Source organism: Nannospalax galili, unplaced genomic scaffold (assembly GCF_000622305.1).
Source record: "Nannospalax galili isolate Female #2095 unplaced genomic scaffold, S.galili_v1.0 scaffold475, whole genome shotgun sequence".
NCBI lineage: Eukaryota > Metazoa > Chordata > Mammalia > Rodentia > Spalacidae > Nannospalax > Nannospalax galili.
Genome location: NW_008339435.1, coordinates 305,129 through 328,757, shown reverse-complemented (window position 1 = coordinate 328,757; position 23,629 = coordinate 305,129). Strand labels below are relative to the sequence as shown.

General features: G+C 37.6%; 1 protein-coding gene across 3 annotated transcripts in view; it reads right to left on the bottom strand.

The window, feature by feature from the left end:
- Positions 1–23,629, bottom strand: part of Rap1a (RAP1A, member of RAS oncogene family) — an 85,628-nt gene that overhangs the window by 61,685 nt on the left and 314 nt on the right. Inside the window, exon 1 of one of the 3 annotated variants that reach the window (XM_008833951.3) lies at positions 23,463–23,580. The exons of 1 other annotated variant lie outside the window; for it this stretch is intronic. Coding sequence is in view for 1 of the 2 variants with exons in the window: in XM_029563980.1 (XP_029419840.1) it covers positions 21,018–21,037 (20 nt within the window). In the remaining variant the exon portion in view is untranslated. Of the gene's footprint in view, positions 1–21,017; positions 21,053–23,462; positions 23,581–23,629 lie in introns of those variants that run through there. One more of the 3 variants, XM_029563980.1, reaches the window with a different exon arrangement.

Below are 23,629 nucleotides of genomic sequence, written 5' to 3'. Positions count from 1 at the left end.
TCAAGGCCAGTCTGGTCTACATAGTGAGTTCCAGGACAGCTGGGGCTACAGGGAGACCATGACTCAAAAAGACCAAAAATAAATAAATAAATAAATAAATAAATAAATAAAATAAAACAGAAATAGAGAAACAAAACAGTAGAGGGAGGAAAGGTGGAGATGGGAGAAACTTGACAAAACTTAGTTTTGGGGTTTTTGTTGTTTTTTGTTTGTTTGCTATGTAGAACAGAATGACCTTAATCTCATAGATCTGCCTGCTTCTGCCTCCCTCCTGAATGCTGGGATTAATGATGCGCACCACCATACCTGGTCAACTTTATGTATGCTTTTACAGGAAATTTCTGTAAGAACACATACCAAATTGATAATCATTATTTTTGTTTTATTTGTCATCTTCTGCACTTTTTGCATTATTTATACTTATTCCTTTTACAATATATTACTTCATAAAACTGACTAAAAAATTTCATATTGCTTTAATACTTTGAACTGGAAAATAATTTTTAAGAGGCCTAGTAAAAATGAAATTTAAAAGGGCTACTAAATATTATTAATACTTGATACTTTTCTGAAAACCAGCTCACTTTAGTAAGAGTATAAAATATAAAAATGAAATCTTCAATTTCTACACAGTGATGATGTATATTCTATAAAAGCTCATTAAATAATCCTCGTTATCAAATGTCTATTACTAATTAAAGACTTATTGATATTAATTTATCACAATACTTAGTAAGGGAGAATATTTTAAATTAACAGGAGTAAGAAAATAGAAATAGCCAGATGTGGTGGCGTATGCCTTTAATCCCAGCACTCAGGAGGCAGAGACAGACAGATCTCTGTGAGTTTGAAGCCAGCCAGGTCTACCAGACAAGATTCAGGCCAGCCAGAGCTTCAAACAAGGCATTCATTCTATCTTTGCGCAAATTGTTGAAGGATGGTGATTTGTTACCTGGTTTTTGTATTTGAGTCTAATGCACATTCTAACATGATAGAGGCAATGCATTATTGTGGAGCCACAGTTTTTGAAAAGTTGATATTTTAGGAATTGTATTTCAGATCTTAAATAAAACTTGTTTCTAAATTTCAAAGCAAAAAAAAATGTTTTTAATTTTATAAAATATGAATGTACAGCATACACTTTAATTTTTGTAATCATTTACAAATAATTTCACATACTGTAGTTTAAACTGAAAATTCTCCATATACAAACTATTTATTTAAATTGAAGTTTTTATATGGCTTCAGTGTTGAGGAAACAAAATAGGCAATTAGTGTGGGTAAGGGCCATACAAAGCTACCTCAAGGTCTGGCCTTGATCTAAAGGTCTGGTCCAAGGTGTAAAGTCAGAATGAATTAATTCTCAAGTATAAGCTGTCATTTGTGGCTGTCATTCTAATACAAAGGACCAGCTTCCTGTATATATTCACAGAGCATGAAAGTTACATTCTGCACTAAAGAATAAAATCTTCAAGTTGGTTAAATGGTAAACCTCAGTGCATAAAATCGCTATTGAACTTTAACTGTTTTATAACATTTTTAATTCCATTAAAAAATTACCACTAGCTGAGCAATGTGGCAGGCCTATAATCCCAGCCAGTTGGGAGGGTGTGGCAGAAGATCAAGAGCTAGAGTCTTATCCTAAGCAACACAATGAGACTGTCTCAAAAAACAATGTGAAAATACTACTTATAAGGGAAAATGATTTGTTTTTCTTTTTTTTTTTTCACTTTGATAGATGAACAAGCCCTTCTTCCCCCAAATTAAGAAGAGTTTTTCCTATAATGAGCTTAACCTTAGTAAAACCTCAATTCCAAGAAAGGCTAGTCTTAGAAACAGTACTGTCTGAACTGACTGGGTATTGAATACTACTTGTTCTATTTATTACAATCAGCCTTCATCCTAATGGTGAACATGCCAGAACACTTAAGAGCAACACCTTAAAATCCCACTTTAAAGGCTGGGCTTGGTGGTGCACACCTTTAATCCCAGCACTTGGGAGGCAGAGGCAGGCAGATCTTTGTGAGTTCCAGGCCAGCCTGGTCTACATAGTAAATTCCAGGCCAGCTGGGGCTACAGAGACCCTGTCTCAAAAAGACAAAAAGAAAAGAAAATTCCACTTTAAGAAAAAACGAATTTAGCATACTCATTACATAATGACTAACCTCAAATTTGCATTCCCCCTGCCTCTCACTTTCTTAAGTGCTTGGTTTTTAAGTGTGAGCCAAGGAGCTCAACTGAAAAACTCACTTGAGGGTGGTCCTTCAAATAAGACTCATAGGCCGGGCACAGTGACATACACCTTTAATCCCAGCATAAGGGAGGCAGAAGTAGGCAGATCTCTTTGAGTTCCAGGCTAGCTTGATTTACACAGCAAGTTCCAGGTCAGTCAGTGCTACATAGTGAGACTCTGTCTTAAAAAATATATATTGTGTGTGTGTTGTATAATTACTCAACATTTAAAAATTTTAATAACAGTACAAGTAGCTAAATTTATATGGAAGAAATAGTTTCTGAAAGAAATGAGCACATCTTTAAAAACTAAAAACATTTCTATTTTTTAAATATTTAAATTTTTAATTTTTGAAATGTTTACTGACTTCCCATAAAGAAAACTGCTTGAATCCAACAAAAGCACTAGTTAGATTAAGATTATATAAACATCAAATGTTGAGTCCCAAGTATTACTTAAGATAGCTCTACTACGCTATATGTTAAACTTTATTAGATTCCAAATACATCCACAACTCAAAACGTAAGCAGAAAACCACAGTTTAAGATATCTAAAATAAATACATATCAAAAATGAGGGTACATACACACACACACACACACACACACACACACACACACACACACATATAATATTTTCTTTTTGGGGGGTCTTTTTGAGACAAGGTTTCCCTATAGGCCCAGCTAACCTGGAACTCACTATGTACACCAGGCTGGCCCTTGAACTCACAGAGATCCTCCTGCCTCTGCCTCCCAAGTGCTGGGACTAAAGGTGTGTGCCACCAGGCCCAGCCTGAGAATATAAGCTTCTTTAAACAAAACCTAACACACAATTCTTCAATAAACCAAAGATGAAAAGGCACAATAAGATAGTGTGTTATGGTTCCAGGTGACCTTAAAGCTCAGGGCCTGCTTGTTTCCTGTGCTTACAAGCACTTTATAGCACAGTCAACAAACCCAGTGGTAGTTCTAGAATTCTGAATTACTGCCAGACACCAAAACATTCACAAATGTGTATTTTATTCTACTTTAGTTAAACATACTTGGGGCTGGAGAAATGGCTCAGTGGTTTAAGAGCAATGGCTGCTCTTGCAGAGGACCTGGTTTCAGATCCCAATACCCATATGGTGCTTTTAACAAATGTCCAAAACTTCAGTTCCAAGGGATCCAACACCCTCTTCTGGCATCTGCAGGCATTATAGACACAAATGCACTTATATACATGCAGGCAACACACATACACACACACACAAAATAAATATATCAATCAAAAATAATCTAAATACACACAAAATGAATATACTCAAAGCATAAAAACAGACACAGAAACCAATGGAAATGCGTATATGATGGAAAGAGAGAACCAACTCCTGCAAGTTATCCTCTGACCTCCACCTCTATATGCATGTAATCAATCATAATAATAATAATAATAATAATAATAATAATAAAATAAGGGATAGAGAGATGGCTCAGAAGTGAAGTGCACTGGTTACTCTTGCATAGAGCCTGGGTTCAGTTTCCAGTACATGGCACCTCACAACTGTTTGTCTGTGACTCCAGTTCCAGGGGATCCAGCACCCTCTTCTGACTTTCTTAGGCACTACACACATGGGTGCATTTACATACATGCAGGCAAAACACTCACACATAAAATGAAAATAAATAAATATAAAATAATAATAAATTATTTAAAGTATATGTAAATAGTGGCAAATTTTTTAACTCTAGTAAATAAGTTATAAAAAGAAAATTATACAGGTACAACTGCACACATATTTTATATTTCCTTATTTCAGGTACTATACAAACACTGCAATTAAAATCTAATACCAGTTGGGTGTGGTGGTGCTTGCCTTTAATCCCAGCACTGGGAGAGGGGATGGGGTAAAGGGGACAGAGGCAGTTGGATCTCTGTGAGATCAAAGTCAGCATGATTTAAATATCAAGTTTTAGGTCAGCTGGGGCTACAGGGACACCCCCCCCCTTTTTTTAAGGGAAGGGGTGGAGAGATGGCTCAGCAGTAAGCATACTTGCTGTTCTTCCAAAAGGACCTGGGTTCGGTTCCTAGCACCCACATGGTGACTAACAACCATCCATAACTCCAGTTCTAGGGGGATCTGACACCCTCTTCTGACTTCTGTGGGCATTGTACAACATGGGTACACTTACATACATGGCAGGCAATATACTCAAAAACATAAAATGAAATAACAAATAAAAAAAACTAGTACCAACACAGACAGAATGAAATAAAGCACCTTTTTTTGGTTTTTTTGAGACAGGGTTTCCCTGTAGCCCCAGCTGGCCTGGAACTTGCTATGTTCACCTGCCCCTGCCTCTTGAGTGCTGGGATTAAAGGTGTGTACCACCACACCCAGCTGGCACTTCCAATTCTTAAAAGATCCATATTACAAACAGGAATTTATGATACAGGATTAAGTAAACAAAGAGGTTGGAAACAAAAAAAATCCTTCAACAGAAAAAGGGGTAAATCACCACACACCACACAGTACACCTCTGCTTTAGACAATGAGGCAGAATTATATACAGTATGAAAACAACCAAAATACCTTTGGCAAGCAAGCACTTGCTACAGTTAAGGTACAATCTATTCTTCTGTTTCAAAAGACAGCTATGGTTATATAAAACTATGTTAGGATATACAAGAAAACATCTGACAAAAATTCACTTTAATTGTGGCTGTCCTTGAAGAAAGGGCCTTTCACTTTTTAAGTCACATGTACCAAAAATATTAAAATGTATTCAATAAATAATTTTAATAATTTTTTGAAATTATCCTGAGGAAGTAATTAAGGATGCATGGGGGGTGAAATCAAACAATTTTCATAGAAAAGTTTTTTTAAGAAAAAAAATGGAAGGCTAGAGGGAATCATTTAAGTAAACAATAGCAAATTTAGATAACTGTGCATCCACATTATTTATCCACTAAATATGTTAAATAAAATATATTCATTTGTCATGAAAAATTCACAATATAAGAAAAAGGGAACATGAAATATTATGTACCTGATCTGACTTCTGTTCAAACAAAAACTGCACTATCTTTGAGAAAGCTGCACAACAAAATATTATCAGGCTCGGAGGTGAAATTAAGGGCAGTTTTGTTGCTGGTGTTTTGTTTTTGTTTTCCTTATGGCTCACTGAATCCATTCTCCATGGAGAAAAATGGCTCTTAGGGGCAAAAATTAAACCTCAACTTTTCAACATAAAGGACAGCTACATATACAAAAAAACAAATGTCCACTTATGCCTGTGTTTCACTGGCACTTTTTCTTAATGGTGCAGGGATCAAACTTAGGACTTTGGCATGCTATGTTTTCTACTGAGATACACCTTGAGCCTTTTTTTCCTTATAATAAACTTGGTAAAACTTCAGTTTGACCTATATAATCTGTGTACATTTGGTACATTAAAAGGTTGAAATGAATCCGGTGCTGTGGTACATGCCTTTAATATCAGCACTCTGGAAGCAGAAGCAGAGGATCTCTGAGGTTGAGGCCAATGAGGACTACATAGGGAGTTCCAGACCAGCTGAGGCTACAGAGAGACCTTATCTCCAAAAAATAAACAAAATAAAAACACACAAAAAACAACAAGATACAATTCTAAGACTGAAAACATAGAGAGAAATAAACTGGGAAAGTGTCCCAACCGAATCACCGAGGGTCACAGAGAGGAGTAAATACAGCTCTCCTCTTTGGCTCTACACAGGATCTTACTTGGCATATCAGTGTTTAAACACCAGACTCAAAATCCCAACTATAGAAGGCACAGATTTTCCATGTTAAATACTTCAGTACTAAAATGCTAAGATATATTTTATACATAAATAATATGCTGCCTAAATACACAGTTAACTGCCCCATTCAACTAATGGGGATGATGTAAGGTTAATCTAAATAGGGGATACAGGGACAAGGGAGATGGGTAAATTGGAAAGTGCCTGCCTGTCAGCAGAAAGAATTGAGTTCAGATCCCCAGCACCCACATAAAGGCTGGGTGCATGCAACAGCACACTTGAGCGTATAAAATATAAAGCATAAGATACTATTACTGGGGGCTGGATAGATGGCTCAGCAGTTAAGAGCACTCATTCTTGCAGAAGACCCAGGTTTCAATCCCATTACTCACATGGTGGCTAACAACTGTCTGTAACTCCAGTTCCAGGGGATCTGACGCCCTCTTCTGTCCTCCACGGACACTGCACAACATGGGTGCACTTACATTCAGGCACAACACGCACACACATAAAATGATAAAAAAAATTTAACTTTAAAAAAAATATTATGTGTATGCATGGATTGCCTGCATGTAGGTAAGTGCACCTGTCGTACAATTCCCGTGGAGGACAGAAGAGGCTGTTGGATCCCCTAGATCTGGAGTTATGGACAGTTGTTAGCTGCCATGTGGGTGCTGGGATTCGAACCCAGGTCTTCTGCAAGAACAGCCAGTGTTCTTAACCTCTGAGCCATCTCTCGGGCCCCCAAAAGAAAATATTTTTAAAAAGACACAATTCCTGGAGCCAGGTAAGGTTGGTGTACACCTTTGATCCCCAGACTCTAGGTGTGGCAGGCAGTACACACCTTTAATCCCAGCACTTGGAAGGCATGGGCAGGAGGATCTCTGTGAATTTAATCACAAATTCTAAGCAGAAAAAAATTCTATCATATAATTCCACTTCAGAATGAACCTACGTACAAAGCCTTTAACTTATTTTCATCTGAAAATTTTCACCTTTAAAGATTTATTAAATTTAATTTCACTTATAACAAATTCACTTCAGACCTTTTACTTTCTAAATATACGAACAATGAATAAAGCTCATTAAAGGTTAAAAGAGGGTATTAAGCCAAGCATGGCTGTGTGTTCCTGTAATCTCAGCATTCTGGAGGTTGAGGCAGGATTTTAAGTTACAGAGGTGGGCTACATTTAAGATCCTGTCTCAAAATAAATACTGACTATAATCCCACAATTCGGAGGGAACAAATTAGATCCTTCTATTATTTCTTTGTAGGCTGTAGTCTACATTAAATAGATATTTTGTAGAACATGGTTGTGAAACTCTATCAACAATGGCCATTTACTTTTTCCTGGAACTACAGAGCACTTTGTATGGTTGACTGTCTACAAAACACTTTAGCTTATATCACTAAAAATCTAATGTATTATACTGTGAAAATTAGCGTCAGGATGGAAGGAATGCTGATTCTTCATATAAAGAGAGCTCTCTTTTACAAGTATTTGAATATTTAAAAAAATAAACTTTTTCTTGATTAAACACTTTTGCTGCACTATTCAAAATATCCACATGTCCATCTTCAGCATACCAATACACATGGAGGCTGTGCTGGATAGTTGTTGTTGTCAACTTGGGTGGAGGGAGCCTCAATAGTCCCCAATGGATTGGCCTGTGGCTATGTCTGTCAGTATTCTCTTGACTGTTGAGTGATGTAGGAGGGCCAAGCCCCCTGTGGGTGGTGCCACCCAGTAAGGAGCGTCCTTCCATGGCCAGTGCTTCAGCTCCTGTCTCCAGGTTCCTGCCCTGAGTTTCTACCTTGGGCTCCCTCAGTGATGAAGTATGACCTGGCAGATTTAAGCCAAATAAACTGCTTCCTCCCCAAGTTGGTACTGGTCAGAGTGTTTTGTCACAGCAATTGAAAAGAAACTAGAACACTTGTGGACATAAGCTATGGTCATAAAAGTATTATGATTACAAAGATCTAAACCATGATAGTTCACTGTAAGATACAAACTCAGTCCAGCATGCATGATCCTACATAAAGTGGGCTAAGGAAACCACAAAGTAATGATTCTTTACAGCCATTATCTAAGACTACCTTCTGTTCCTTACATGCACATGTTAAGCAGACTGTGGGAACTGAGCTTAAGCTTCTAGTGATGACAGCAAACGGTCCAAAGCACAATGCAAACAGGACAACTACATCTTCTGATGCCACCCACACCCATGGCCAACTACACACTTAGGATGGATACTGAATTATAATGCTGTCATAGTCCAATGTAAAAACTGTAACATTTGAGTGAAAGACTAGTCAGAGGTTACTAAACATTTACTTAAAATTCAAGGAGTGTTTCACAACTGAAATTTGTCCTAAGTGTGAAACTAAGTATTCAAAAGGCACAGGAACTTTTTAAAAAGAGATATTTTTGAGGTTGGAATTTAGCTCAATGGTGGAGTACTTACCCCAAAACACCAAGAACAGGCCCTGGGTTTGTTCCCCAGCACTGAAGGGGAGAGGGGAGATATTAACTATTTGATCAATTTTGGGCTACTAAAGTCCAAGACTTACATTGTATATGTAAAAGAAATACCACCAATCTAATATACAAATAAAACCAGGGCTAATTATAAGATTCACTTGCTCAAGGTTTTCCTAAGTTCATCTGACATTCTTACATGATTAAATTTATAGTTTCATCCATATCAATAAAAACTGAGCCACTTATCTATATAGAAATTGATATTTCTGTGTATATATATGCTTGTGTGAAACAATTTTCTGAAGCATGAAAACTACACATCAGAAACCTATATATGTCATTATTAAACTGTAGAATTAAAACGAAAAAACAGGCTACAACAGAGTAGTCTAAACATTGTTGTATAGTAGTATAACAGGAAGAAAATCTTTTGACAATATCAAGAATCAAACTATCATATAAAGTTATCTTTTAAAAGCCTGTCAAATTATAACTTTAGTGTCAGACAACTGAAATAAATTTTAAAATATATTCCTTCCTCATAAAAACAGCTGTCCTAATTTACTGCACTCTCAGCTCAAACCAATGAGACCACCTGCATATGTCCTAAAGTTGTGAACAGCAATAAAAAAGGTGGCAGATGCAGCAGGTCCTTTCTGAAGGTCTCACTAAGCTACAATGCCCCATTCAGTATCCTACCTTCTTCAACAGGGGCTTAGGCCTCTTGGTCTTCACTTGTCAATTTCTCTTTTGTGAAAATCAATTTCTTATCTACAATGTAGCAAAGTAACTTTCCTGTGTCCTGTATTCTCCTATGGTAAGAAAAATTCTGAGTCACCATCCCTTCACTTTCTCAACCTTCCTCCAGGGCAATTTATTTTCATTTCTATGAAGCATCCAATCCTACATTTAAATAGGCCCAGTGTGAAGGAGCACACCTTTGATCCCAGCACTCAGAGGAGGGTAGATCTCTGTGAGTCCAAGGCCAGCCTGGTATACATAGGGAGTTCCAGGCCAGTCAGGCCTACAGAGTAAGCCCCTGTCTCAAATAAACCTAAAAAAATAATGGTAAACCTAAATTTACTAAGATGTTAATCTGAAGGATAAGAAATGTTATAAAAGTGATGTTTAGACATCTCATACTATTCTGCTTGAGTACAGACATGATTTGAGAAAAAAAAATCCTGTCATTATATATGTATTTAAAAACTCAATTGCCATTAAATGCCTCAGAATACTCAGTTGATATCTCTGAGCAACAAACTATACACTTTGGTATACTGGTTGAAGACAGAAACAAATTACTCTACCCCACACATACACTATTTCAACAGTCAGACACGAGGCAGACAACAAATGTGGCTGTAAAGATGTTTTGATTATGATTATTTTATCACCTCATTTCAGAATAACAAATCTTTCATTGATTACAAAAAATTAAAGAGTTACAAACAGAGGAGCTGGGGAGATAGCTCAGTGTGTAGAACTCTTGCCACAAAAGAGTGAGGACCTGAGTTTTGATCCTCGGAATCCATGTAAAGCTATAATCTTTGCGTCTGTAATCTCAGTGCTCCTCAGCAAGATGGGGGTGACAGGAGAATCCCCAGAATCCTGCAGCCCAATGATCCTGGTGTACATGGTAGGGAACAAGAAACGCTGTTCAAACAAGGTGGAAGGTGAGAGCCAACACTTAGGCTGCCCTCTGCCCACCATACAACTCCCCCGCACATACACACATATGCATGAATGTGTGTGTGTGTGTGCTTGTCTGTGTACCACATGTGTATAGGTGCCCTAGGAGACCAGAAGAGGACATTGGAATCCCTGGAACTGGAGTTACAGGTGACTGCCAAACCCCGGTCCCCTGCAAGAGCAGCAAATGCACTTAACTGCTGAGCCAACTCTCTAGCCCCAACAAAGACTTATAAAAAAAGAATTACAAACAATAAAAAGGTGATTTCTTGCCAGGCGTGGTGGCATACGCCTTTAATCCCAGCACTGTGAGTTCAAGGCCAGGCTGGTCTGCATAGCGAGTTCAGGCCAGCTGGGGCTACAGGGAGACCATGGCCAAAGAAAAAAAAAAGAAGAAAGGGTGATTTCTTGATTGCAACTACCAGGATCTAGAAAGCGGATAAAAAGGAAATAAGGAAATGAAACAAAAACTTTACAAATGACTTAATTAAACTTAAGAGAGAGGCTGGAGAGATGGTTCAGTGGTTAAGTGGCTGCTCTTGCAGAGGACCTATGTTCGGTTCCCAGCATCCACATGGTGGCTAACAATCATCCATAACTCCAGTTCCAGGGGAATCCGACACCCTCTTCTAACCTCATGACATGGGTGAACTTCCATACATGCAGGCAATACACTCATACACATAAAATAAAAATAATAAAATACTCTAAAATTTTTTTAAAAATATCTGATCTACACTGCCCTCATAATTTTTATGGTGTGGTTACAAGTATTTTAAATCTCAATGGGGTTTAACAAAGGAACTAAATGAGAGCTGAAGCCATTTAATTATTTCCAAAGGAAATTTCTAGATTCACCTAACAGCAAAATGGTATACTGAAGAAAGGGTTTTGGGACAGATATAATTCCCAATCTCTCTCTCACTCATTCACACTTGTAAACAGGATATAAACATTTATTGATCACCTATTTTCTACCTTGTACTGCAGAAATTTTTTCTGAAAATTTGGTATTAGCATGATTACACTGTGAATTTTTATAAAGCACACAATTACCTTTAGTTTCATCACCTGTAAAAGTAAAGGTATACCAGTATCAACTTCAGAGATTTCTTGTGCAACTTAAGTGGGATGTTAAGAAGTCTACCTATAAAGAAATATGAGTTCCCTTCTCTAAATCCCCTGGAGATTACAAAATTTATCAGTGGTTTCTAACCTTTCTATGAAAAAATCTTTTATTCTCCATGGATTCCACATCTTTAAAGAGCTTTTTGTACCAAGTACATTGATATTTTATTAATCGGATAAGTAAAGGCTAATCAGAATTCTCAAATTTTCAAACTTAAAGACTAATGTAACTCAATACTAGGTTCTCCCCCATTACGAACACCTCACCCCCCTACCCCAGATTGTAGATCAAACCCAGAACTTGACCACATGCTAGGCAAGCACAATCAATCGGTCACTTCACAATCTATCCCCCGGGTCATAGTAGACCAAGGGACAAGCACAATACTTCACATCTTACTTACCAACCTGCAAATCACCACAATTTATAATGAGTTGTAGAAATCAGGCCCAAAGACTTCAGTCTTACATAATTATTGGTCAAAGGGAAGATATGTAATCTCTTTGCCTGTATAAATACTATTGAGAACATGCAATTTTATTAGACTTTGTGCAATACTAAAAATAATTAATTCTTATCTTTCCCTGGGCAAACAGTGATGCTAGATCTAAAGAAATACTGGGCTGGGGAGATGGTTCAGTGGGTAAAATGCTTGTTGGGCAAGTGAGAGAACCTGAATTTGAATCCTCAGAACCCACATAAAGCTGGACATGGTAGTGCATCCATAACCCCAGTGCTCCTACAAGAGACAGGAGACTCCTCAGAAACTTGAAGGCCAGCTGGCATGGCGTACACAGTGACAAACAAGAGACCTCTATCCCAAAACAAGGTGGAAGATGGGAACCAACACCTGAGGTTGTCCTTGGACTCTACACATGGGCCGTGGCTTTTCACACCAACACTGACACAAATGCATGTACACATGCAAGAACACACATACACACACACACGTTAAAAAAAGAAAAAAAAAAACTGACTCTTTACCCTGTAGATTTGTTTTCAGCCAGTATTCTTAGTAACAGTGCCTTCCAATTCAAAAGTTACATATATTTATCCCTACAGAAAAGTAAAAGTATGTAGCCTCTTCCCTTTAAATTATTACAACAAATTCCAAATCATTTCCTAGGGACCTATGTGATTTGTTCCCTATCAACCTCATTTTCTTTAATCGTTTGGCATACAAAGGTATGAAAGTTATTCTTGGGGCTGGAGAGATGGCTCAGTGGTTAAGAACACTAGTCGTTCTTGCAGAAGACCCCGGTTCAAATCCCAGCACTCACATGGCAGCTAACAATTGTCCATAACTCCAGTTCCAGGGGATCCGACAGCCTCTTCTGTCCTCAGCGGGCATTGTACGACACAGATGTACTTACCTACATGCAGGCAATACACGCATACACATAAAATAAAAATAAAATATCTTTAAAAAATATTTATTTCATACTTAACATGTCACTTCATGTAAACTGAACAAATAAGCCCGACACTGGCAGCAACACTTGAAGTCCCAATACTCAGAAGCTGGGTTAGGAGAATCATGTGAGTCCAGGAGTTTGGGCCCAGCCTGAGCAACACAGTGAGACTGTCTCTTAAAATTAAACAACAAAAGCTGGGTGTGGTGGTGGCAGGTGGATCTCTGAGTTCAAGGCCAGCCTAGTCTACAAGGTGAGTTTCAGGCCAGCTGGGCTTATAGGGAGACCCAGTCTCAAAAGACAAAAATAAATAAATAAGTAAGTAAATAAATAAATAAATAAAAAATAAACAACAAAGAAAATTAAATTGAATAATCACAACAGTGTATCATGAAGTGGTAGCTACTTAATCTAATAATTTATTTTGCCCTACCAAACACAAGCAGGTTTCTAAGAATGTACAATGCAGGCTGTCACAGAGAATACCAGGATGGCTCCATCCAGAGAAGATCTTGCTCACTTAGCTACCGTAGAAAGTGAAGAAGAATGATCAGTCAGTCCTATAGGAAAATCACCGTAGTCCTGATTTCTGCTGAAACAGGCAAAAATATCCTCAAACCTATTCAAAATAGACTTAGCTGGAATCTTATACTATGTGACATTAAATCACTGTATTTGAGATCCCTTTAGTCAATGAAATATCATCCAGTTAAGATCTGGAATTCTGCAGTTTCACATACAAGAGAATAGTTGTAAAAAGCAAGACACACAGTCTCTAACGGTATTGTGCTACATTTGCTTAGGAATTTAAAGTATTTTCAACGATACTTTTTAAAAAAATATTTATTTTTATTTTATGTGATGCATGTATTGCCTACATGTAGGTAAGTGCACTGCCCGAGGAGAACAGAAGAGACTGTCAGATTCCCTGAAACTGGAATTACGGACAGTTGTTAGCTGCCATGTGGGTGCTGGGATTTGAACCTGGGTCTTCTGCAAGAACAACCAGTGTTCTTAACAGCTGAGCCATCTCTCCAGCTCCTTCAGAGATACTAAGGGAAGAGACCTGAACAAAAATTAATAACGAACTGAGGATGTAGCTCGGTGGCATAGCACTTGCCGAACCATGGACAAGGTCCAGGGTTTCAACTCCCAACACCTTAAAAAACTAGTGATAAAGACTTTATTTCTAAATTTAGACAATACTTGAAAACTAAAAGAAATCTTAATATGAACTCACTGGTTAAAAATATCAATTATCTTGACATGACAAGCCCTGTAATTTTAAAAGTTGGGAGTTTCCAGGTTCAATTCCCAGCACCCACATGGCAGCTAACAACAGTCCTTAACTCCAGCTCCACGGGAATCTGATGGCTTCTGACCTCAGGCACTGTATGACATGGGTGTACTTATGTCCATGCATAAGTGGGGGTTTCTTGTTTTTTTTCAACTGGGTAACAGTGAGCAGTTAATTCACAGTACATGTGGATTTGCGCTTATCAGCCAGATATATTAATATCAACTGCTAGGCCAACTCTCCTGTGTATTTTTCAGTTAAGTGGAAAGTAAGGGCAGTGCTAGTCAGGTACTGAATGACTAAAACTGGCACCAGCAAGGTTTTTTTAAAACCAGGAAAATTTTTTAAAAAAGAGAAGAATATTAAAAGTAGTATTTTTTCTGAAGATCATATCCTCAATTTCCCTTTATTGTTGTTGCTCAGTCTTTCAATGCCTTCATCATCTAAACTGCCTAACAGACATGAAGCCTATGCTTCATATACCACCTCTGGTCACCTAACCGATGTTTTCCAAGTTCGGTAGCATTTTCAAGTATCACGAAAACCCATAATCAAGAATTTCACCTTACAATGAAAAGTTTTATGATAGTTCCGGAATGTAAAGTGCAGAACTGAGAATTCCCTATTAACTAAAAACTTACAATGCTAAATAAAATAAAATTCCTGCAGGAAATTGTATACATTTTAATATATGCTATTACTGGTGTCATGATAGCAACCTTTTGCCTTTTGGTTTTTAAGATAGTAACAACCAAATATACTGAGTTCTGTATTCTCTCAAAGGTGATCTAATTCCATGTACCTTGATCTTAAACTCATACAATTTCTTTTTAATTCCGTCTTCAAATTGGCACACAGATCTTCATTAACAGTGACTCCTAGCAACCTCCCCCAAACCTTCCCTGTTGTTTTCCACTTAGATCTAGCCTTACCTATATTATTAAATCAAATAAGCCTCGTTGCCCACCTGTTCCTTTCTCAATTCATGCTAGACTCCACAACCAGAACTATCTTCACTTTGCTAAATGCTCTTTATCAAACAATATTCTTTATATTAAAACTTTTGTCTGAAATCAAGTCTTCACATCTCAACCCAGCACTCAATAACTACAAAGTCTACCCCAAACAATCCATGACCTTATTGCCTCTATATTTTCCAACTATACTGAAGCCTATACACCTGTCAAATTAATAACCTGTGTTTCATCCTCCGAACTTTATCATGTGACAAACACCATTCCTAACACAAGAACTGTCTACCAGTCTCCTTCCTCAAGCCATCATGCAGTCCACTTCCATTTCTATTAATTCATGTAAACAAGGCCACAAAGGTGAAGGAGGTATTTCCTCCCTCCTGAGACTGGCAGAAAAAACAAATTCAACAAAAACAGCTGGTTTTATTATGTATCTGTTATATGCCAAGAAGTTTTACACATTTTTTTCTAATCCTTTCAAGAATCCTATGACCTAAGTATTGTTAGCTTTATTATTATTCTCCTTTTAAAATAAGAAACCAAGGTTTAGAAACATCAAGTCATATAGCTAGTAAATTGCCTGGGATCATGCACTTGGTAAGTGAGGAGGCAAGGATCTAAATCCAGAGATCTAAACTACAGAGGATCTACCCAAGGATCTAAACTACAGAGCCATCCCTTAAATACTGTTTGTTTCTTAAAGTCAGAATAATGTAACTATCCCCCCCCTCATCTAGCTGAATCAATTTAGTAGTACATGCTACAAAATAAACTTTCTCATACACTCATCTTAGTAAAAGAACATGAAAATACTCTCTCCAAAAAATGAAACAAAAAAAGTGTTCAAACTCAACTTCAAATCAATGTATCTTGTCACAGATCACTTTTACCTAAAATATTTTTAAAGAAACTCATTCCAACCAACTTTTTATAAAAGAACTGTAAATTATTACTCTTAAACTATGATAGCTTTACACATTATTAATAATATGAGGTTTATATGATTACCAGGAAGAATGTAACAGCTATCTAATTGGCAAAGATTGCAAAAACCAACCTACATAGTGTCACTGAAGATGCAGTGAGACACACATACAGGTAACTAACCTCTGATCCAGTTACCCCACTTCTGGGAATCTATTCTAAAGGGAAGGGAAAAAAGGAAAAACAAAAACAAATGCAATCAAATATAAATGTACAAGGTCTCTCAGTTATTTAAAATATTAAAATTATAAAGGATCAACAAAGTCCTACACTAGGAGACAAACATCCCATACAGGAAGAAAAAAGTAGCATCAAAATAGTATAAGGCACACTTCTAATTTTTGTAAAAATAGGTCTGTACACGCAAGGAAAGAACTAGAAAAATATACATTAAAACATTACTAGTAATCTTTCCCATATAATAGGATCGGGGTGACTTTTGATTTCTTCTTTACATTTAACTTTCTTTTAAGAATTTGCCACAAAGTAACATTAATTGCACACACACACACACATTTATATCCACTGAAAATGATCCCAAAGGTAAAAAGGGCAGATTAGTTAGCATAGGAACTACATTTCCCAGGACAAAGAAAACATAAGCCTTGTTTTGTTTCCAGGTTCTATTATGCATGTGTTTACTTTTAGATTGTGTAAAGGATGTCATCCAAAACTCAAGAGCATTTATAAAACTGCACAAGGCCCATCATCTAAAGGCCAACCAAAATCCCCACTGAAAGCCTCACACTTAATAGACTGTTTTCTGTTTATGACTATTGAGAATGAATGTCTAATTAATCCTAACCCACAACACACAAAATGGAAAAAGAATAACTATTCTCATTTTGCAAACTAAATAAACTAAATATAAGCACTTCAGTTAGGTCTGAAGGGGGGGACAAACAAAACTGGCAAGCTCCAAACATTCACTAGAATGCAAACTGATAAGATTTTGTCTATCCACACATTACCACATTATTACCATTGGTGGCATAACACAGGATGATTCAATCAATGTAAAAAAAATTATTAAAAACCTGTTCTACAAAACAAATTCCTAAAATATTCTGATATTAAACATAGAATTAAAACTGCTACCTCAACAAGGAAACAATTCCAGTATAATGTGATGCTGTATTTACACATCTATATACTCTTATATTTACATCTTCTCACTCCCTCCCCCCTCCTCCATCTTCATACGGGGGACTAAGCCCAGTCCTTCACATACAGCAAGCAAAGACTTTACTAATGCACAGAGACACCCATGGTCTATAATTCTGATTTTACTGTATTTTTGATAACTAAAGAACTGATCAGCTCTAGTACTAAAAAGTTGTTAGAAAATACACAGAAATAACTAGTGAGAGAATTTTAAATATTTACTTCATTTGACTTAGAAAATATAATTGTATTTTAATCGATCATGAAAATACAAAAATTATTAAGCCTGTAAATTCCTTCAAGAAAAACTATACATTTACATGTACCCACCAAAGAGCTTAATTTTGAGTTACTCAAATATCTTAGTGGTGAGGATAAAGTGCTTGTTGCCAAGCCTAACAACTGGAGTTTGATTCCTGGGACCACATGGTATAAGGAGAGAACCAACTCCTGCAAGCTGTCCTGACCTCCACATATGACCATGGCATGCACATATGCAAGCACACACACATAAATAAATGTAATAAAAACTTTTAAAAACTATCTGTTCAATGACTGAATCTGGTCTGTTAATGAAATTATACAACATTTTTATATTAGAACCTAAAGGATAGTTTCAAAATCATCAATAGACTTGGGTTAGATTGCTAACTACATAAAATTATAAGATTAGTGTTAAATGTCAACTGCTCTAAGAATTAACTTAGTGCTTGTTGTCTTAATGTTGCATAATATCACCAACCTGCCTAGAATAGAATAATACTATTTATAAATGAATTTAAAAATATCACTAAAAACACAGTCAATGAATTTGCTCTCAGATTATATGCCTCAGATGTGAAACGCATAGTCTACAGCAAGATTCCCTACTCACTCAGAGTGCTACAGTGTTGGAGTTTGTCCAACAGGCTCTGCATCTAGTTCTTGGTACCTTTGATAGCCTGACTATAATTCTATCCTGAGCAAAATGATTTTTTTTCACATAAACACAGCAATACAAAAAAAAATCCATGAATAAGTAGCATGAGTTTCACACACACACAGACATACAGACACACACACACAGACTCCTGTAAGTTCAAAGTAAGGCCTTTAAAGTGTTATTTCAATAATGTCTTTTACCAGTTATTTGTACCTTAATATTCTTATAAAATATGGCCTAAGTTTGCTCTGAAACCAAACACACAATTTACACATATTACTTTAAGTTTGATTAACTTTGCCATCCATACTTTGAATCACTCTCTCTAGGTGTGAACTATAGGCTAGAGATAGGACTAGAAAATTGGGGTTAATTATAAAGAAAATTTTTTTCAGATTTATAGTCCATAAATTTAATGCCCTTAATATAAGTACTTTTTAGAAAGTCATTCACTAGTATAATGATTGATTTAACTTCATAAAAGTTACTCCCCCATGTATATATCAGGTACTTCTGAAAATTATACTCAAATGATTATTTTTAGTCCTCTGACAGAGCACATCATTTCTTGTTTCAGCTTTATCTTAATACTCAGTTTCCCTTTTATACTGGTGCGTGTGCATGCAGCGTGTCTTTCCCACTCTAAAAGGCCTATTTTCAAGCAGAAATGAGAGCACGGCACAGATCTCCTCCGCTCAACTACTTTGTTGATCAGAACATCCTGATAATGCACAAAGCTAAGCTTATAGATTCAATACTCATCTGGATCACTTAACTTTGAAACAAATTAGTCATTTCAAAACTGTGTGCCCAGAGGAGTGAGGCAGTGACTATTCACTGCAGACACAGACCTCACTACAAACAACTCTGAATGTCAACTGGCGTGAGTATATGAAATACTAAAAAGCACATAAAAATTATTTCTTGTTATTACCAAATGTTTAAAGTACATAAAAATTACTACTTGTAATCACCAAGTTTTATATACGCATACACAAAAGGACACTTCATCTGTCTCATTAAAATATGGAAGCTTAAATATTTTTGTTTAATGCTAGTATTTTCTACAGACAGAAAACTGCATTAAGTAATGTAGCAATTATGTGACACTGGAATGAGGGGAAATACTCAGACATCTACTGTAACTTTTCACAACTGATTAGTTTAATTTGAAAAAGAACATTAGAGGGAAGGGAGTTTATGCTAACAATTCTGAATACACCACAATAATAAGATGCAAACGCTTGACACAAGTTATTGTCATTGAACATTTAAAGCATGAGTTGTTTATTAGAGTCAAGAGTCTCGATGTTATTTGACTTTCAGTGAACACTTGGATCTCCAGCACGTACCACATGGGGCTAGGTGCTTTCTGGAACCTCGATTATATATATGCCTGCCTTTACAGATGAGGCAGCTTTGGCTCAGCCAAATCAAACTATATAGATTTCAAAACCAGAAATGCTGAATGAAGCCTCACCATGGCATAATTTCCTACTAAAACAGACAGGTATCATCCTTTTTAAACTACATAAAATGTTAAAGACTCAAAGTTGACCTTCTATAACAAACACAACAGTCTGCTTTTCTGTGTAACTACAAAGCATTACCACAATTTAAAAATTCAACTGAGAGTTCTTAACCATGGATTACTTGCATAACAAAAAAAAAAAAAAAAAAAAAAAAAAAAAAAAAAAAAAAAAAACCAAACACAAGGCTGTCAAACTATAGGATTGTAAAAATACCATACAAAACACAAACTAATATCCTTAAAAGAAAAAGTAATTACCAGTATGAAAAACTGGAGGTCTACTTAATCAAGATCATCAAGCAGACACTAGCAAAGTTCAAGATTAACAGAAAACACAGGCAAGACCCGGAGTTATTTAATTATTAGATTATAAAATCAAATGAATGTAAGAGTTCCCTGAGAACAAAAGCCCTCTAATTCATTCCCAACCAGTAGGAAACTGGTTAAAAGTTGGACAGGCAAGCTAAATTCAACCGAACAGATCATTTTACGACCTAAACTATTGTTAATAACACCTAATGAAAATGAAATTGAAATTGCCTGAAACTTATGCTCAACAACCATGGCTGGATAGCCAACTCTTTGAAGGCAATTTAGGCATATACCAGACAAGCATATTTATATACTATGATCCCTTTGGAAATAAATCCCAAAGAAATATTCCAAATTGGCATTTTAATAAGGAAGGAAAGCTACCGAGATGTTCAACAGATTTTTCAACCAATTTTACAATTGCTGAAAAAGGTTAAAAACAAAGATTGAAAGGCAGGATGTAACTTGGTTACTGAGTACTTGCCTAGCATGTGCAAGGCCCTGGGTTCAATCATAAGTACTACATTAATTAAAAAAAAAAAAATCTCTTCCTAAATTCCACTCCCATCTTCCCCCAGCCCAAGCTGACAACACACAATAGTCAGAACGATGTTCATAAACTTAGGTCAGATCAAGTCTCTCTTCTACTCTAGAACCTTCCAAGGGTTCCCAATTTCATTCAAAGTAGAATCCAAAGGTTTAACTATAGCATACACAGTCTCATAAGGACCCCAGTTACTTCTCTAATCTCAAGCCCTCTCACTTTCCCCTCCTTGCTTATTGTTTGTCAACCATACTGGCCTTCTAGCTGTTCTCAAAAAGGCCATCTAGGGAGCTGGAGAGATGGCTCAGTGATTAAGAGTGCTGGCTGTTCTTGTAGAAGACCCAGGTTTGATCCAGCACCCACATGGTGGATAACAAACCATCCCTAACTCTACTTTCAGGGGAATTTGACGCCCTCTTCTGTCCTACAAAGGCATTGCACAAGTGCACTTACACATATGCAGGCAACACACTCATACACATTAAAAAAAATTAAAATAAATTTTAAAAAATACATTTTTAAAAGGCCATCCAGGTACCCTTGGGGTCTTCAGACTTCAAAGTCCTTTCTGCCTGTACCTTTCCACCCAGGACAGCATCTATCCCTCAGTTGCTTCAGGTCTCTGCTCCAGTCTCAGGTCTTCCCTGCCAATGTTTCCTCCAGCCTTTCATCATCCTTCACTCTTCTGTACAGCTGTATCACCTGACACCAAATTTACTTGGTTATGGCCTATCCCTGATTAGAGAGGTTAGTGAGGAATTTGCTTTATCCACACAGCTGACATTAAATTAAGTATCTGTTGACTTAATATTGTACATTGATAGAATTTTCATGAAAGCTATGCATATGAATAAGAAGCTTGAAAGAAAAAAAAATATTTGGTTTTCAAATGCTGATCATATTATTAAAAAGTAGTTTGCAGAAATAAAAGCCAGACATTATGATGATTTTAATGGGCCAAAGGTATTAGGGATAACTGGTTTAGAAAATGAATGCTGCTACAGTGCTTGTCTGCCATGCATGAAGACCTGGGCTGCATCCCCAGCATTGCATAAACCAGGCAGGGAGGCACACACCAATAATCTGAGCATTCTAGAGGTAGAAGCAACAAGAGAATCAGAATTTCAAAGGTCATCCTTACTACAGAGCTGGACTACATGAGACCTTGTCTCAAAAATAAAAAGCTAATAATTATTGGGAACTTTCCCCCATAAGATTGTATAATCACTCTTAAACCTTGTTCCCAAACCCCCAGGATTTAAAGTGTGGAGGCTATCAGGCTCTAGGCCATAGAGTGAGCAGTTTTCAGCAGTTTTAATGTGAAACTGACTAATATCAGGGGTTTCAGTTCACTTTTTTTTTGTCTGTTTGAAATAGGGTCTCCCTGTAGCCCCAGCAGGCCTGGAACTTGATATGAAGACCAGGCTAGCCTTGATTTCACTTGTCTGCCTGTCTCTGCCTCCCAGTACTGGGATTAAAGGTGAGTGCCACCACGACCAACTCAGTTCACTTTTAAGACAAGTGTCTGTAAGTGGCTTTACAGGACTCCAGGAGTGTGGAATATTTTGTGTATAAACACCTGTTACTTTTTTCTGTGGAAAGAGTCCATATATCATATTCTCAAAGGGAGCTGTGATGTGTAAGAGGCTAGGAATTGTCATTTTAGCCAGATGTGGTGGTGTACACCTTTAATCCCAGCTTCTAGAAGCAAAGACAGGGGGATCTCTGGAGCTCCAGGCCAGTCAATGCTATACAACACAGTAAGACCCTAACCCCACCCCCTAAAAAAACAAAAAAAGAATTTGTCAGTTTTTACAATGGAAGTGAAATGCAATATTTAACAAAAGCTATCTCTTAAAAAGAGACATTATGTCTGGACATTGAATTGAATCATTCAATTCATTCAACAAACGCTGGACATATATAATCCTTGATAATGAACACAGTCATAATTGAATCAAAATGGCAAGGAAACTAGACAATATACACTGAAACACCACACCAAAAAAGAATATAGAACATGAGAAACTTAAATTCAAAACAGAAAGTGTTAAGAGGGAACATATAAGGACAGAACCGAGTCTGGGACCTAATGTAGTGATTATTTTATGTCAAAATATCCCAGAACTAACTCAACTACATCAAAAGAAAAGAAAAACTACACGTAGGCATGCCTACCCCCACACATTCTGACAGGAAACCCAAAGAAAAGTTTCCAAATCCTGTTTCCAGTAGCATCGCCCGTGACTACATGCTTTTGAAGACAAACTACCCTAGTTAAGTTTTCAGAATCGACACTTTATTCTTACTATAATAGAAATAGACTCATCATCTGCCGCCCAAGCAGCAGCAAACAGTGGCTACCTGTAAAGTTGTGGCCCATTAACCTCCTGCCCTTTTATTCCATTTCTTAGACACTAATCCCTTCAAAGAAACGACAAAACCATTTTCCCTTCCCAACAGCAATGCACTGTCCCCCAATGTTGGTTCTTTTGTCAAGAGATCAAAGGTACCCTAAAGTCTGGTTTTGCACCCAGTGAGGAAATCTCGCTTTTCTAGGCACAACTGTCCTCCCCTACTCTTCTCCCTAGCAGTAAATTACACAATTCAACTGAAGACACTGTCCTTAACTTTCTGAGCGAGGGAGACGAGCCACAATCCCACCCACCCGACAGTCCTAACACACCCTCGTGGGGAGGAGGACAAGAATCACACGGTGACCTCTTTGCTGGCAGAATTCGGGGAGAAACAGAGACCCAAGAAAAGAGCAGGCTGAAAAGGCGAACGCATGGCATGCCACATTAGACAGAGAGGAAGGAGGGCGGGAAAGGGGCTGGGAGGTGCAGATGTGGGGATGTCAGCGCTCCGTAGCCGCGGGAAGGACGCGAAGGGGCCCGGACCCCACACAAGTGTACGCAGAGGCCGGCTCCAGGCCACCCGCACCTCCTGGGCAGCGCTCGCAGCCGCCGGGGAGGGCGCGCTCCACACCCCAGAGGCCCGCGGCGTCTGCGGGAAGCGCTGACCTGGTCCGGGGGCAGCAAGAGGAGAAAGGCGTCCCATGCCGTGTCAGGCGGCGCGGGCCGAGGAGGCGGGCCGGGGCCGTGACACCCCGGAGTTGGGAGGCTGGGGGACACAATGTCCTCTTTCTCTCCGCACTCGCCCGGCCCCTCCCGGCCGCCTCCCGCAGGCC